The sequence below is a fragment of the Ursus americanus genome, chromosome 8 (assembly GCF_024610735.1).
Source record: "Ursus americanus isolate L20-20 chromosome 8, mUrsAme1.1.p, whole genome shotgun sequence".
Taxonomy (NCBI): domain Eukaryota; kingdom Metazoa; phylum Chordata; class Mammalia; order Carnivora; family Ursidae; genus Ursus; species Ursus americanus.
Genome location: NC_142134.1, coordinates 34,145,242 through 34,163,943, shown reverse-complemented (window position 1 = coordinate 34,163,943; position 18,702 = coordinate 34,145,242). Strand labels below are relative to the sequence as shown.

Genomic DNA, 18,702 nt, shown 5'->3' with positions numbered 1-18,702 from the left:
GACATTTGCATAGAAGGACCTGAGAGAATCCAGGAATGTCATTAATCATACCACTCAGACTCAGTAATCAGGGAACCTTGGCCTTGGCCTTCTATGTCTATGTCCTTTTCCAAAGGGAGAGGAATGGGTAGGGCCAAAAAAATATTTCTAAAACAAGAACCAATGCCATGGGTATCAGGCTTCAGCCACTTAAGGCCCCTGAATTTTCTACCCAAATTAATTTAAACAAATCCTCATTCTTGGACATTTCTTCCCCAAAATGGGCCAGGTACTAAGGTATTACCTAGAGGTTTGTCTAGTCTCTTTTATAAGTGGTATGGATGATTAGAGCCAGGGCTGGGAGGAAAGGACCAAGTCTACCCATGCTTCACCTTTCTATTGTAGAAATCCAATGATTTTAAGCATTAGAAATTCAACTGCATGGTACACTGGGTGTTATACGCAACTAATGAATCATCAAGCCTTACATCGGAAACCGGGGATGTACTGTATGGTGACTAACATAATATAATAAAAAACCATTAAAAAAAAAAAAGAAATTCAACTCTGTGCTTCCAGAACATTATTAAGTATATTAATCAAGGTAGGAAGAGAGAACACATTTTAGTTACCAGTTTCTATGACAGAGGTATGAAAATTGTGACTGTAGTTCTTTACCATTCCCATATCCACCCCATTTACAATGTGACTTTTCGTACCTCCTATAAGAGTTAGTGCTCATTTCCCCACTCCCTTGCATATGGGTTAGCCTAGTCACTCACTTTAGCTAACAGAATGTAGGGCAAGGGATATTATACTTCCAAGCCTGGGACTTAAGAATTCTTCAGTGCTTGTGCTCATTTGTTTGTACTCCTGAATGCACCATGAGAACAAGCCCCAAATATTCTGCTGAAGCATGAGAAACCACATAGAGTAGAGAGGATTAGCTCTAGTCACGGCCATCCTAGACCAGCCAGTCACCAAGAACCCACCAGCTGACTGCAGCTGCTTAAGTGGACCCGCCCAAGTAAGGCTAAGTCCAGCTCAATGCGCACAGCCACTGAGTTAAAAAAAAAAAAAAAGTTTGTTAATTTGCCCATGAAAATCAATGTTTGCTATTTTCTTTATGTGTTACTGATCTTTTGTGTGAGGAAACTGTAAAAGACTAAATCTGCATGATGTCATTGCTCATAGTATAAGCATTCTGGCAAGTATATTATGGCAGGAAATACATGTAAATATTTAGGCCTTGCTTTGTTTCAATGTTAAGTTTTCTTTCCTTAATATTAATAATTATAACATCAGTTACCGTGTGCCAATCATTATAGTGTTTTATAAACAGGATCTTATTTAACACTTCTAAAATAAAAACCAAACCATTGGTTAGGTTCTTTATTAACTCCACTTTATGAAAGAAGACCCTATAGGTAGATAAGTAGAAGAGTCAGGTTTTAAAATTCTGCATTACTCCAAACAACCTCTTTGTACCACATCCTGCTTAGCTCACTAAAATAATTAACTCTTTTTTTTTCCCAATTATGTTATCACATTCTTATTCAAGGACACTTAATGGCTATATTTCATTCAGATCATACCTGTAAATGTATGTGAAGGGAAACCAAATACATATACATGAGGAGAAAGTAAAAAGTCACATGCACCAGGAAGGTTGAAACTAACAGAAATTCCCAGTTTCTTCTGGTGTTCTTGAAATTGAATTATATTTTATACTGATGCCTGTGGCATTCTAGAGTCTTCATTATATAAGAGTCAAGTTCCAAAAACAATACCACGATATAATTTTGTTATTTGAGCATCCGTGTGTTGAAAGGCATTTATATGGTTGGCATATACTAGGCCCTATGGAAGCAAAAATAAGCTAGATGATGAGTTTTCTCTTTTAAACTCTAGCCAGATAGGAACTTGTCTTTAACATTTGAGCTTGGAAGAATTTGAGATCATCAAGAAAGTATGACTTCCAAGACTATCATGGATTATTATTTTTTCAGCATAGAGTTCTCAGAGAAACCTGGAATGTCTAAGAAACATTGAAAACAAACAAAACACCTTAGAGAGATGCAAAGAAATCATCATTTGTCCTCAAGTAAAGGTAATGTCTGAGAAAGGATGGCCTGAGTATTATAATTAGCAAAAGTACCAGAAAAAAAAAAAAAGACAGTTCACCTCTGTATGGAAAAATTTAGAGACTGAAATTCCTTAATAGATGTCTTTTGTAGATTTACTATTATTGACCTCAAGTAAGTATTCTTCCAAAAGTTATATTCTACCCACAGCTCTTATTTAACAAGTCTAAATAAAGGTCAAGTTGATGTAATATCAGGGACAATCATTCTTAGCAGGAGTAACTTTTAACTGTATCTATTTATAATTTTTTTGAATGGAGAATAGGATTTGACAGTTTGAGAAACTTGAGGCTTAATACTGGATATGATATTTTCCCTAGAATTCGTTCATTTCTGCTCCTCCTTAGCTCATTTATTCTGCTTTAGAAAGAAAGAAAGAAAGAAAGAAAGAAAGAAAGAAAGAAAGAAAGAAAGAAAGAAAGGAAAGAAAGAAGAAAGGAAGGAAGAAAGGAGGGAAGGGGGAAGGAAGGAAGGAGGAAAGGGGGAAGGAAGGAAGGAAGGAAGGAAGGAAGGAAGGAAGGAAGGAAGGAAGGAAGGAAGGGGAGAAGGAAGGAAGAAATTATTGAGCAATATGCCTGCAAACATATTAGGTGATAATAGAATGAGAGAATAAAGCAGTAAATCTTTTCAAAACAGAAAGGTATTAGTTCAAATCCTGCATCCAATGCACATGACAGTGGATGTGTGAAAATTATCTTCTTTTTTTTAAATGTTTTTTCATTATATTATGTTGTGTTAGTCACCATACAGTACATCCCTGGTTTCTGATGTAAATTCCTCATGCAAAAAGTGAAGCACTAGCTTATGGGGAGAGTCAATTGACATAACTGATTCAGAGCACTTACTACAATGCCTGCCATTTATTAAGTGATAAATATTAGCTATTGATGACAGAAAAGGGATTCCAAATTAAATAAATACATCAGTGAAAATTTATTCTTACCTCGTTCTAGTTGTAGGCCAACTCGGGAAGGATACCACTTTGGACCTATCCCATGAAAAATAAAGCATTTAATTGTCAGCACAAGTGTATACACATTTTAAAACCTAATAGTTTCTTTGGGTAGATCCCTAGTAGTGCAGTTGCTGGATCTTAAGGTAACTCTATTTTAAACCTTTTGAAGAGCCTCCACACTGTTTTCCAGACTGGCTGCACAACTTTTCATTCCCAACAGTGTAAGAGCGTTCCCCTTTCTCTGCATCCTCACCAACACCTGTTGTTTCTTGTCTTGGTAATTTTAGCCATTCTGACTGGTGTCAGGTGACATCACGTTGTAGTTTTGATTTGTATTTCCTTGATGATGAGTGATGTTGAGCATCTTTTCATGTGTTTGTGGGCCATCTGGGTGTCTTCTTTGGAAAGATGTCTATTCATGTTTTCTGCTCATTTTTTAATTGGATTATTCCTTTTTTGGGTGTTGAGTTTTGTAAGTTCTTTTTATATTTTAGATACTAACCCTTTATTGGAAATTATCATTTGCAAATATCTTCTCCTATTCTGAAGACTGCCTTTTAGTTTTGTTGATTGTTTCCTTTGCTGTGCAGAACTTCTTATCTTGATGAAGTCCCAACAGCTCATTTTTGCTTTTGTTTCCCTTGCCTCAGGACACATATCTAGTAAAAAGTTACTATGGCCAATATCGGAGAGGTTAAATCTGTATTCTCCTCTAGGATTTTTACAGTTTCAAATCTCACATTTAGGTCTTTAACCCTATAATCCAGTAATTGCACCACTAGGTATTTACCCAGAGAATACAAAAATACTAATTCAAAGGAATACATGCACCCCAATGTTTATAGCAGCATTATCTACAATAGCCAAATTATGGAAACAGCCAGAGTGCCTTCAAATGATGAATAAATAAAGAAGAAGTAGTATATATGTACAATGGAATATTACTCAGCCACATAAAAGAATGAAATCTTGCCATTTGCAATAATGTGGTTGGAGCTAAAGAGTACCACATAAGTGAAATAGTCAGAGACAGACGAATGCCATATAATTTCACTCCTATGTAGAATTTAAGAAACAAAACAAATGATCATAGGGGAAAAAGAGAAAGAGGCAAACCAAGAAAAAGACTCTAAACTATAGAGAATAAATTGATGGTTACCAAAGGGATGGTGGGTGGAGGGATTGGTTAAATAGGTGATGGAGATTAAGGAGTTCACTTGTGATGAGCATCAGGTGTTGTATGTAAGCATTGAATCACTACATTATACACCTAAAACCAATATTACACTGTATGTTAACTAATTGGAATTTAAATAAAACAAATGAATAATCCAATTTAAAAATGGGCAGAATACATGAATAGACATTTCCCTCCCCACCCTAAGAAATCTAATAGTTTCTGTTGGAAGACAGATTCAATCTTAGGATGTGCATAAAGTAGTTATCTAGTGTCATAAATGGAGATAGATCTTGCAGGGTGCTGATGAGCAGTGGTGGTTAGTTATGATGAGAACTTTAGCGTGATAATTTCCTGTTTTTCAATCTGGGGACTGGTTACATAGATGTGTTCAATCTGTGGACCTGTACCAAAGTATATGACATAGGACTTGTGCACTTTATGTAAGTTATTCTTCGATACGGTGCTTAAACAACTTCATTTAAAACCAAGGAACATTGATCTCATTAATTTTTTTTTATATTGGCACGTGAAAGTGGATCGTTTTTTTTACCAGGGGTAAAGCACACTACTGGAATAATATGTATTATTGACTTTTAATAGTTATAAGCCTATTGATCATAGCAGACCATCACTTTAGTTTCTTTTCCTTATACTACCATTAGGAATAAATACATAGTTTACTAAAGAATTCTACATGGATAAGGAATTCAAAATACATTTACCATATATAGCCATAATAGAAAAATTGGTTTGCAATTACCAGAATATAATTATTTTCTCTTAAAATGAATTCTATGTTATTTTAAAGTTTCTATTGAAAATTTAATTCTTAACTTTGATATGCAGTATTAAGCAAATTAACTTGATTTATAATAAATTAAAAGAAAAGTACTGTCAAAGGAACATTCTGCATTGCTTTTTTGTTTTCAAAACATTACTTTTTAAAGTGGTAATAAGAATGATGATAATAAGATATAACTAGACTATTGCAATAAATTCTCTCTAAATTTATTGCAAAAAAACATATGGATATTATCACGGACAAATAACTCATAAGTCAAAAATTGTAATCACAAGTTTAAAGCTATTTAGGATTATATATAAACAAAATTTAGTAATAGCATGACAAATGAGCAGACACAAAATTTAACTTTGATATTTGATTTTTTTAATTAGAGAAAAATGCAGGTAAAGATACTTTTTTGTTTTGTTTTTGTATTTACTAATAAAATTTTTCTTATTTATATAGCCATTGGTTGTTCTGGAATGTATATTATTTGCTGAAAGATATTTTAAAATAATTACTTGTATTACTCATTACTCAGTGAAAATCTGCTGCCAAAGAAGATATCATGCAAATGCATACAACAGAGTCTTCTATAGTTTTAATTGAGTTTCAAATATGGGTATTGGAGAAAATACAAACATAATGGAAATCCATTTATATTGAACATATAGTCATTGAGCACCTATGATGGGTGTACATAAAAGCTGCCAATTTCTGTCCATTTAAATAATATTCACATGAGATACTGCTTTCAACAGCATTTTGTGATGCCTCCTATGGTGGAAATGAAAAACTATCATTCTAAGCCCATAGCTCTGTCTATGAACTAGATGACTGAATACTGGCTAAACCCACAATGATATATCAGAGAAATTAGAAGCTCCAAACACTTTTTGGGAAATCCATGTCCTTCTAACTCTGTCAACATGTCTAAACTATAAATCTACTTATGGAATAAACTTGGCATTTATGGGTTGTGACCTTTTAACACTGTGTCCTAGTGAAAAACAGTTATTAACTGCCTATATAAGCCTGTAGATTAGTTTCAGTCACTGCTCAAAGAGCAAAGAATTTGCTGAAATATTCTGTGCTTGTTGTGGGGAGGTGGAATAGGTTTGAAAAATGGCAGAAAAAAAAAGACAGTATAAATGATAAAGACCATATGTTGCATAAAGATTTTTAGCATGGATGAGTAGTCTAAAAGATTATGTTGTGGAGTACATTGAAGTTAGACAACTGGCTTACAGATGAATTATAACTATGTAGGAGATCTAATGTTTCTGCCAGTCTCCAAAATTATCAAGATATTGAACTTGATTTGTGTAACTTTTTTCATATTCTAAACACAACTTCTTTTCTTAATAATTGAAAGTGTTTATATCACTAAGGAATGAAACTCTTTTTTATTATTTTATTTATTTTATTTTATAGTTTAGTTTAGTTTTATTTATTTATCTGAGAGAGAGAGCATGAGCAGGGACAGAGGCAGAGGGAGAAGACGACTCCTTGCTGAGCAGGGAGTCTGACATAGAGCTTGATCCCAGGACCCTGAGATCATGACCTGAGCCGAAGGCAGATGCTTAACCAACTGAACTACCCAGGCGCCCCAAGGGATAACATCCTAAATGGATAATATATTTGATATACATGTACTTCAATATATAATTCAAATATATATATATATATTTTTAATAAGGTAGTATTTTCCAAACTGTTGGTTGTGAGCCATTAATAAATTGAAAAACAGAATATGTGTATTATTTTTAGCATTAAAGGAATAGAATAGAATAGAGTAGAATAAGTAGAGATGGGTCGTCAAGACCCTGGATGCAATGTATTGCAATAAATTCTAGACAGGTTAAGTATTGTTTCTTGAGCTTTTGTTCAATATTTTAAATTGTATAAGTACATTTTATTTTTATAAGACCAATAATAATTTCTTATTCTGAATCACAGTCAAAAAGTTTTGAAATCCATGAATCTTAGAACACTTGTGCCCTCATTTATGACCCTCAGTAAAACTTGGCCTTTACTCCTACCTTTTTCTTGACTTCGCCAATCCCAGTAGGAACGATAAGTTCTGAGAGCAGTTAAGGATTAAAAAATGTTAATAAATGTGATGGAACCTCCATATTGAACCATAGAGACTTCTGGGGATAAATGAAATGGTGATCCATTTTTGTTGTTTACATCTTGGATTCTTTGTGGCTGGTGTTGTGAGATGAGATAAAGAATAAATAGAAACAGAATATAGACCTAAGAAGTATGCTATGCAGAGCTGTCTCTGTTCAAGAGTATAATGGAAGAAAGATGAAGTTCTACAAGCTTCTACATGGCTCAGTTTAATTCCTCAATATTCCAAAACTTCATGTAGATGAAAATAAGCAAATTTGTCTGGCCTGTTCACTGTGAACTGCCATTAGATACAAATGTGGCAATCAAAGCTAATCTTGGCAATGACAGTTCCAGAGAGTTAGAAACCATGAAGGCTTATTTTCCAAATAATTGATATAAACAAGGTAGGAAATAGATTCTAACTCTTCTGAAAATTAATGACACCTATCAAAAAAAAAAAAAACGTTTAGATAATAAGCCTCAAGAAAATGTAGCATTTTTTAAAAATAATCTTTATGCTCAATGTTGGGCTTGAACTCACAACCCTGAGATCAAGAGTCACATGTTGTACCAACTGAGGCAGCCAGCCACTCCAAGAAAACATAGCATTATAAATTGAAGTGTATCAACTGTTATTTCTAATAACCATTCAAAAGAAAAAGTAAATTTTATGTGTATATAATTATATAGTATGTAATATAATATAAAATATTATTTATATTTGTATAATTTATCCTTGTTTATATACACAGAGGCTCATTTTACAAAAGGCTGAATAAAATTTATAGAAATCAAATATATCATCAACTTATTTTTAGTAATAAAAAAATAACGGGATGATAGTATAGACGATTAGACCAGGCACAAGAGCGAATTAGCTATTTGGAAGATGGACCAGAGGAAATTACTCAGAAAGTGAAAACATGAAGGATTAAGAGAATACAAAAGCAGCTTAAAAGAAATAGGGGCTAAAAGTGAATAATATATTAGGCATATGTAAGCATAAGAAAAAATTTTATTAATTACAATGGTAAACTATATATTCCTCCCCATATATCCTATTGAGGACAACTAGAAAAGTATGGCAAAATATTTTCTCAAATTCTCCACAAAGTAATTAGAAAAATGAAGAATTATCAAGCCAAGCTCTGAGAGGACAGAAAGCCCAGAAAGCTGAGTCCGGCCCCTGGAGCCATGTTCCCTTAGGGATATTGGCTAGTATTAGAAGAAACAGCTGAGCAGGACTTTCTACAGACTCACAAGCCTAAGGGAACAAAAGATCAGACTACATCCCCAGTTGAGAAGCAGAAGCCCTGGTAAAAGCCCAATATTCCAATTGATATTGTAAAATAAGGGCAAATCAGAAATAAACCAGTTCCTACAGGAAATGAAGCTGAATTTTGAGTCATCTCAATTCCTGTTTGTATTCAACTGATCTGTGATCTCCACAGTCCAGCTCTCCTGCCCATGGAAGCAAAAGGAAATAATCTCTGGAGGCAGATAACTTCATCCAGAGTCTGTTATAATCCTTACATATTTTCACATTTTTCAAATTTTCATGGATGGCAATTAAACTGATAGCAGATTTCTAAATGGGAACAATAAAAGGTATTGAACAAATTGCTTCTAAATAGAATATCTTTTAAAGAAAACATAAGGACATTACTGGAGTGAGAAATCTCACACTCCATAGACCCCTTCTGTCAGTTAGTAGATGAACATTTAAAGGATCAACTTTTAGAAAAATAACTTAATTCCAGGACTAAGAGATAAGGTAAACTAAACAATATTGAGCAAAGAAACTGGCATATATGTGGATACTTCTATATAAAAATAACAGAATATCTATATAATTCATTTATATAAAATAATATAGATAACAGTAATAATGTATATGCATATACAGAAACAAAATACTGGATAACAATAACATACAAAATGGAAAACACTAAAAAAAAATGGAAAGCACTCTTTGGACTTAAAGCATTCTAACTACCTTGGATTATTTAAGAAGAATCATGTAGAAACATTGATCAATTTCAGATTTTGATAAAAAGATTTTTTTATTATTTTATTATTTTATTACTTTATTATTTTAAAAGAGAGAATCTTAGGCAGGCTCCAGACCCAGAGCAGAGCCTGACATGGGGCTCGAACTTATGACCTTGAGATCATGACATAAGTCAACATCATGAATCAGACACTGAACTGACTGAGCCACCCAGGCTCCCCAAAAGATGTATTTTTAAAAAATTTTGAACAGTTTATTGGTAAACATATTTCTGTTAAGCCAAATTCTTTCTTAATAACTTCCACATATATTCCTTGTTCTAATATCCAGAGTATTCAACTCTCTTTTCCTTTCAGGCAAAAGATGTGCTCTGATTGCAAAGTTCCTATATGTACAAGATGAAATTAAAGTACAGGAGGTACCAAACAAGTAATAGAATGCTAAGTAAGAAACATGTCATGACAGAATGTCCTGTGTACTTTGCATTATCTCTTTAGTTTTATTGCTTTATTAATTAGTACTGCTATAGTCTTTCTGAACACTAGAATCCTATAAGTAAGCCTGAGCAAAAGGGCAGACAAGTGAATTCTGTTTCCTTTTTTATAAGAAATAAACACCAAACATATTATGCAAAACTCCTGATGTACTAAAATACTGGCTGTTGATTTAATATTGTTGAATCAGTTGTTTTATTTGTTACAAATGATTCATTCAGTACAGTACTTCACTAGAACTAAATGGACCATTATCTTCCTTGTAAAACATTTATTTGCAGTCTTATAAATGCCACCGACATAATTAAGTGATCACGCTAAAGCAGAATCAAAGAAGCCAGTAAGAAATGATATGTGTGATATGTCTATATATCCGAAAAATAAAAGAACTATTTCCTATCTCATCCCAACAACAACAAAGAGTTTTAACACTAAAGCCAGTACCAACCAATGTATATAATTCTGCTGACCTTGAAAAGAAAATGCATCTGCTAAAGAATTTGCTATTATGAAGTGCTCAAATAAGAAAGACAGAGTGCTATCACACTGTATAATCAGCAATCACAAGCAAGGCTTCTGCAAGAAAACAGACATGGTTCTAAAAATGGAAAATTTAAAAGCTGCATAAAAAATATTAAGAATTATAAAAGAGAGCATGAAAGCAAGAAGCATAAAGTAACAAGCCAATTTCACAGTAAATACAAAGCATAAAGCTAGAATAATGTGGGGCAGGGAGAAGAGCACACAGAGTATAACCAGATTATTTCTTTATCCTCATTGGCTCGAATTTATAACCAGTTTGTTCACCAAATTACCCACCATACTTCTAAGAAATTACCAGGATTGATCATCATGCCTATATTCCCATTTACATTGGACACCATTAGCTGTCAAGTCTCCCAGGGTATCTATCAGTACAATGATACTTCTCCCAATTTTGCCTTGCACAACCACTAATCAGATCTGATTGTCCACCTCTCCATGCCTTCTAATATCCCCCCAATGCAGTTGAAGGTATTTTTAATCTGTCAACAGCAAAAACTTCTAAATGATCAATTTCCATTCAAAAAAAGTCTCTCCATCTTCTTCCTTTAATAGAAAACTTTGCATGATTTTCAACTAAGTATTTATTCTTCACATTAAACCCTTCCAATTATGGACATGAAAATATGTAGGAATCTTCATTGCTACTAAATGCTGTTTCCAAAACATTTTCCTCCATTCTCCTTGTGGATTTCATATCATCAAACTTTTCTACCTAATTTTATTTCTTCTTGTTGCCATCTCTGGTGGACTGGTCTTTCCACTTAAAATATTCATGACTTTAGCTCAGAACATGCTCTCCACCACTGCTCTTTTATCATTGTTAATGATTTTAATATAACTTTAATTTCCTGTCCTTTAGTTCTTCAATCTACTCAAATCCAGATTTTCTATCTACTGTCTCACTCTTTCCCAGAATCTTACACTTACCACTCCTAAAAACAAATTTCAAACACCTTACTTTCTCATCACAACCATCTCTCCTTCCTACTTACTTAAGCTACTATTTCTAACTAAAATATTTTTTGATTCTTCAAGTATTTTCCAACAATTATCATACTATTGTTATTATTTTTCACACATGTTCATTCCTCTCTAGGCTCAATTCTAGGGTCTATAGCTGCAATCACACACCCTAACCAACGATTACTTTCCACTACTTTCTCTCTGTCTCACTATCTGGAAAACACTAAACACTGTTTTATTCGACTATTCAATTTTCTGTATCAAAATTTGAGTTTCTAGATGACTCCTATAGAGAGAGAATCTCTGTGATGCTATCTAATCCCAGTATTATTTCCCAGTTACTTTTTTTCATTACCCTGTTTTTGATCTTCCTATCTAAAATTATTTTATGCACTTTTAAAGACGCTTAGTATACATTTTTCTTTATTGTTGTACAATCTCCATGAGAACAGGCAGACATGCTCATTTTTATTACCATTGTATATGCAATGATTAGAAGATTGCCTGGCACAGAGGAATGTGATTTTATAAGATTTGAATAAATATATGGCCTCTTATTGAAGAAGAATTGGTAGAAGTTATTAGTTATTACATAATAAATCCTTTTCTCTACATAAAAAGTCAGTTACTTTGCTAGTTAACTGCAAAGTCTATAGACATTCACTGTCTGTACTTAACTCCTGGTACTGTAATCAACTAGCTGTCTTATTTATTTTAGGCAAGCCACTTCTGTGAATCTTACTTTTCTGTTAAGCAAAAAATTTTTAAAAACTGTAACAAAGGTATCTGACTATTAGGGATGTTGTGAGTGTTAAATGAGATACTCTTTACAAAGTATGCAAAACTACTAAGAACTAATTTAAAATGTGTTATTAACTTTAATTTTAAATCAAAGCAACATAAAACCTTTCAATCATTTGTATAGATATAAGATTTCCTGCAAATATATGCATTCTTGGAACACATATTCTGCAAAATCATATGCTGAAAATAATGGATTATGAAAAGTAATTAGGGGCATAGTTATAAAATCTGTACAACTCTGTATTGTATCACTAAGAGAAACCAGTAATAATTATAATTAAAATACCAGTACAGTTGAAAAGGTGTTTTAAATAAATGAAAAAACAATAAATGACAGAAAATATGAGGCTTTCCCTTGTTTTAATAAAGTAAAAGAAAGGTTGATGGAATTGTGTGTAAGAAATATTTGCAGCAACTGAATAACAATAATAAGGGGCAAATAGACAATCCACACTTCCAAGGCAGAGCGCATAAGCAAATTGAGCCAGGTAAGAAATAGATATTGTGATAGAGTATCTATTCATCTGCAAAGTAATGTGTTCACGCTATGTACTCTGCATATAACTACTGTTCCTTGCTCCTTCAAAATGATATCATGACCAGAAAAAAAATGTGTAAGAATAATTGTAAATTCCACATTAGGCTAATATTATTCTCCTCTTTATGAATCATATATGAACTAATTATTGTCACAGAAATAAATACAGTAAGTAAATAATCAAATAAGAATAATCTCATAGTCAAAATACCGTTGTTATCTAGGAACAATATCAAGAAAACATTCCCTACCCTTCCTTCAAATTATCTATTAAATAGACTCTTCTCTGCTGCCACCAAGAAAAATACACACATACATACATACATATAAAGTATGAGAAAATTGTGAAAGACTATGTGCCATGAGGAGCCTGAACTTGATGCTGGAGGGATAAGTAGGGATAAGATACTAGAGCCAATCAATATGTGAGAAAATGTATCCAAAAGACTATTATTGGTATCTATATGAAAAATTTTGGATTTGAACTGTGGCTATGAGAAGGTAATGTGCCAAATTCAGATATAATATACCACTTGTGCGCAACTGGTATTTGTCTTTAGTAGCAGTCAGTTATTTAATAGAGAATTCTGTCAGAAAACTATATTTCAACACCCAATCCAAGGACTTTAATTAAATAAATAAATGCATGTGCATACATTTGGCTGTATGTACACATACCTACACACACATACATAGGCACATACACACATAGGTGTTCTTAAAATTGAGACATTTCATTTATTTTAGGGCTAGGCAAGTTTAGATTAACTTGCCATTTCCCAAACTCAGTAGCTTCAAATATAAACAGAATGCCTAGGATGAATATGGTTTCTCATTATCAAACTGTGGCAAATACTGAGACATCCAAAAACAGTGTTCAGCAGAGACAGATAAACAATTCAGAAGTTTACAATTTTCTATGTTAATAAATCCTGGACATTATAATGGCATTTTTACATTGCAAAGTAATACAGTATGAACTAAATTCATTATTTATTGTCCCTAGAGCTACTTCATTTCATTTTTCACCAATTCTTGAAACATTCAATTCTTGAATGGTTCCAGATTGAATCTATTCCCTCAGCTTTTTGTGTCAAAATTCTAATACATCTGCTGACGTGTCTGCAAAAAATGCAATATATTGAGAAGATACCATTGCCAGTTTATTATATGGTTGGAAGTTCTGGTAAAGAGACAGTTTTACTTTTATTCATTCTTTAGTGTTAATTTCTAAACCATGGGAATTGTTGAGAGCACACAAAAAGAGAAAAAGGATGTAGAATTGAATGTTGAAGCATGTTGAAGAATATTGTTGTGGTGTTGGTTGTACAACACTATGAATATACTAAAAGCCATTGAATTGTATTCTTTAAATGGGTGAATTGTAATGGTATGTAAATTAGGTCTCAATAAAGCTGCTTACATACATATATATTTAATGTATCAGGAAAAATATTAGTTTAATAGACCAAAAAGACCAATATTATTTTAATATATATTAATTCTATTACTATATTTCTGTTTTAGCCATCGTACTTCCTCCTCTGAAGTTGTCCTTTACCAATTTATTTATTGAGAAGACCCTTTTTTAAAACTTATTTTGTATTAGTTATACAAAAAGATTGTAACTCATCACAATTGTGTAATGTGTGTAAATATGAATGTAGAATTAAATGGAGGAATGTTGAAGACAGAAGGTGGAAATACTACCTTTTAAGAATCCAAAGAATGATAAGTCCTCAAAGAGTCTGAGAATGAGAGGTCAGAGAGAAGACAAAAAAACTCTGTCTTAGAATCAAGTGGGCAGAGTTAGAATAAAAAAAAAACAGAAAGAGTCAAACAGACTGGTGTACCAAGTCAAATGCAATTCAGAGTTCAGGTTACACAGGACTGAAAATGATCCACTGCCCTAACAAAAGGGAAACTGCCAGTGACCGTAGAAAGGTCTTTGGCATACTGACAAAGTAAAGTGTTTTGAAGTGAGTGCTAAGTGATGGAGAAAGGAAGAGTGATGGTATTGCTATAAGTGGAATGTAAGTTGGGAAATTCTTGATGAAAGAATTTTTAGGAAGCTTTTGAAGATATAGAAAAAAAGAAAGACTTAAAGAAGTAAATCTACCAAGGATTTGGAGAGACAATTCCCCAGTGGAGCTAAGAGTCTGATATGGATTAATCTGTAAGAGAGCAGTTTAGATAATGTACAGAACAGTTTTAAGCTAGAAAGAAACTAATATGGATCAATCACTGAGAGCTCAGTTTAGATAAAGTACAAAATAGAATTTAAGTTTGATGATAAATCAGAAGAAAGGTAGTGTTCTAGAGACTATATCTCTCAGAGTTCCAGGAACTGGAAGTACCAGAACAAAAGAATGAGATGTTTAGAATGGTAGATGGACAAGTGATTTGTTCAGTTTCAAATATTAAAATTCAGTTATAACTAATGTCAAATCACATGGTGTGGACAAGAGATAAGCAGCTAAAGCAGAGTGGAAGTGAAAATTCCATGAAAAACGAGTAGTTTTGAGACTAGCATATTGGATTATTATCATTTTAGATGTAATTTTCAAAGTAATCCTCGGGCTTAAAATGAAGGGGAAATCTAATAGCCAGAATTTATTAGATCCCTCAAAGAAAACAGAGAAAGTTTGGGAAGATAAGCACAAAACAAAGAAGAATGAGTAATAATATACTAGAATGACATGAATCTTACAGTATGGAGATTTTCTGTGAGAGAAAACTTTATGACTTAAATTTTGAAAGTAAACTAGGTAAAAGATTTACTGTGGATTGTGACAAAATATATAGGTTTCACTTAATAAACATTTGGTCAACCTCAAAAAGATACTTAAAAAATGTCTAGAATATTCTTTGTACATTAAATCTTTAACTTTTTCACATTATTTAGGTACATCTTGGAAATTATTAAGTTTTTAGACTCAAAAAATACTGTAAAAGGGTATTAAGCTAATATATTGTTAAGAACAAAAAGCTATGAGTTTTAACATGTTAATCAAAAGGTTTCTGAAAATGTTTTTTCTACACTAAAGAATGTTAGTAAAAAGACTGCTTTCTTCATATAAATGCATTTGTTAATTTTTTGAAAACAAATTTTAGATCATCTCTATACTTTCTCAGCTCTATAGTAGAAAAGGTAAATATTTTAGCTACATACATATTTTATGACAATTCCCTACCATATGCTCACACATACACACATGCACACACACACACAAACACAAAAACATATGCACCCTGAGGTCTGTATATTAAAATGCACATGGTATGTAGATAGCACATAATATCACTCTATTATCACTTAGATGATACTATGACTAAAAGCTTTGTCAATGTGGATTTATTCTAGGAATATTTTACTCTAACCCATTTCAATAAAGAACTACTACTCATTAAAGTAACTGGTGGAAAGATGAGAGTGCTATGCAGGGCCAGATTTGGTAATTAGTGGAAAATGAAATATAATGGTAATATAGAAATGTTTGGATTAAAATATATACAAAATATCACATCCTTAAAAATGTTTGTAATTCAAGCTTATGGACCCTAAACAATACATGAAAGAGATATCAAGAAGTTATCTACAAAAATTATCAGTGAAAGAATGGAGAAATCATGATACCAAATAAGCAACATAGAAATAATTCCCCAGAATTTAGATATTGTTTTGTAAAAAACTGAAGAAAATAATAAAAATAAATATGAAAGAGAGAAAATAGCTGTATAAATTTACTACTAATAATATATGATTAGAATTTAAAATCCCAAAAATAAAATATAATTAAAATGGTGAGAATTTGGTACTTCATCTCTTATACCAGGATAAATTACAGATATTTTTTAAAGTTATGTGAAAAATAAAATTATAACTTACAAGTGTGAGAATAAAGCATAAATCAATACCTCTAAAGATTAGAGGATGAAAATATACTTCTAAATAGGCTGTAAAAACAGAAAACATAAAATAAATAATTGATTAATTTGAATCTATAAAAATGTTTTTTTCTAAGAAAAATGGGGAAAAGTGTCTATGTCTTATACACTAACTCATAAAGATCTTCATTTTATTAAGACAGCAAAAACATCCAAGAAGATAAAGATATGGGTGAAGACCATGAACGGACAATTTCCAGAAAAAAAAAATTAAAATCTCAGGGGCGCCTGGGTGGCACAGCGGTTAAGCGCCGGCCTTCGGCTCAGGGCGTGATCCCGGCATTGTGGGATCGAGCCCCACGTCAGGCTCCTCTGCTATGAGCCTGCTTCTCCCTCTCCCACTCCCCCTGCTTGTGTTCCCTCTCTCGCTGGCTGTCTCTATCTCTGTCAAATAAATAAATAAAATCTTTAAAAAAAAAAATTAAAATCTCAAATAAGAAAAAGTTAATTCACCCAGTGATTCAATAAACGGAATCTAATACTAATCGATTTTTTCCACACATCAATTATCAAAACTTATTAACTTGTTAATATCCAGTGCCATTGAGAAAAGAAAGACTCTAAAGTACTCTTCTAAGTCTATAAACTAGGAAGGAAAATTTGGCAATACATGTTAGGATTTCAAATGAGCTCTTTTTATAATATGATGGTTTTTTTTCTGTTATTATTTTTACAAATACACCTAAAGAAGTTCACAAACATGAATTACTCTGGTCAATATCTTGATGCATGGTACAGGTTAAATGTTCCATAAATATTTTTCAGCATTCAACAAACATTGTTGAGAAAATAAGCACAATATTTCTCTATTATAGAACAATTAGAATGTGTATCCAAAAAAAGTCTATCAACCATCCAAGCAAATGTATATCTCCAGTGATGATCAATATATATTTACACAAAAATATATCTAGAAAATATTTTGATAGGAAAAGCTATTAGAGAACAATGTGTAAGATATGTGAAGTTGCATATATAGTCATAGAGAAGGATCTCTAGCCTTTAGTAAAGATGTTAATAATATTGTGAGTTTTTATATTTTTGGAAATTTATCTTGTATGTTCATTATTTTATTATAGTATAAAGTAAAGCTATTGTTATCTTGCAAAAAATAATCTCATTTATTAAATCTGATGCTTTGCCAACAAAATACATACACACCAAACAAAAAAATCATACATGAAAATGAGACATTTGTGGGGCACCTGGGTGGCTCAGTCAGTTAAGCGTCTGCCATCGGCTCAGGTCATGAACCCAGGGTCCTGGGATCAAGCCCCATGTAGGGCTCCCTGCTCATCAGAGAGTCTGCTTCTCTCTCTTCCTCTCACCCCACTCATGCTCTCTCTCTCTATCTCAGATAAATAAATAAAATCTTAAAAAGAAAAGAAAAGAAGACATTTCCACACTAATATCTTTTGAGATTATAGAAAATATTGTGATACACTTTAACACATCTGAATTTAACAGTGAGATAATATTTTCAAAAGATTTGTAATAAGCTCCAAGTAACTCTGAATACGACCTATTTTATGAAGTATGAAAAATGGAAGATATTTTTAATCAACTAGATAGAAGACAAAATATGTAAGCACAGGGGCGCCTGGGTGGCGCAGTCGTTAAGCATCTGCCTTCGGCTCAGGGCGTGATCCTAGCGTTATGGGATCGAGCCCCACATCAGGCTCCTCCGCTGTGAGCCTGCTTCTTCCTCTCCCACTCCCCCTGCTTGTGTTCCCTCTCTCGCTGGCAGTCTCTGTCAAATAAATAAATAAAATCTTTAAAAAAAAATATGTAAGCACAAATAATCCATCTTAGGGATTTTCTTGCAATAATGAAGCATCATTAATAAAGCATTTTAAAAGGTCATTTGCTTGTTTTTACATTGTTTACATAGGCTTTCACTGTGATGCATTCTATGTCTTTCTGAAAATTTCCTTAAGGAACAAAATCTCAGAAAAGAGAGGACCAATGCTGTTAGGACTATGTCTTAATAGGCTCCCTTGCTTTTTTATATTACTCACCAAATATTATGTCCTTAGTCCTGCTAATTTAACCAAAAACAGTAGCAAAAGAAGAAAAAAAAAAGAAAAGAAACACACAGAGAAAGGAAAAGAAAAAAACGAAAAGAACATTGCTTTTTTCATTAAAGTTTACAAGATAATCTTTCACTTTGTACCAGTGGCTTTAGTACTCTATGTGCTTTCTGATTTTGTATTAATTGAGAACATTCCCTTATGCAGT

The 18,702-nt window shown here is 32.6% G+C and overlaps 1 protein-coding gene across 2 annotated transcripts in view; it reads right to left on the bottom strand.

The window, feature by feature from the left end:
* TECRL (trans-2,3-enoyl-CoA reductase like) overlaps nucleotides 1-18,702 on the bottom strand; it is a 96,870-nt gene that overhangs the window by 39,738 nt on the left and 38,430 nt on the right. Inside the window, exon 3 of one of the 2 annotated variants that reach the window (XM_045771495.2) lies at nucleotides 3,067-3,111. The exons of the other annotated variant lie outside the window; for it this stretch is intronic. Within the exon in view, the coding sequence (XP_045627451.1) occupies nucleotides 3,067-3,111 (45 nt within the window). The remainder of the gene's footprint in view (nucleotides 1-3,066; nucleotides 3,112-18,702) is intronic. 2 annotated transcript variants of the gene reach the window in all.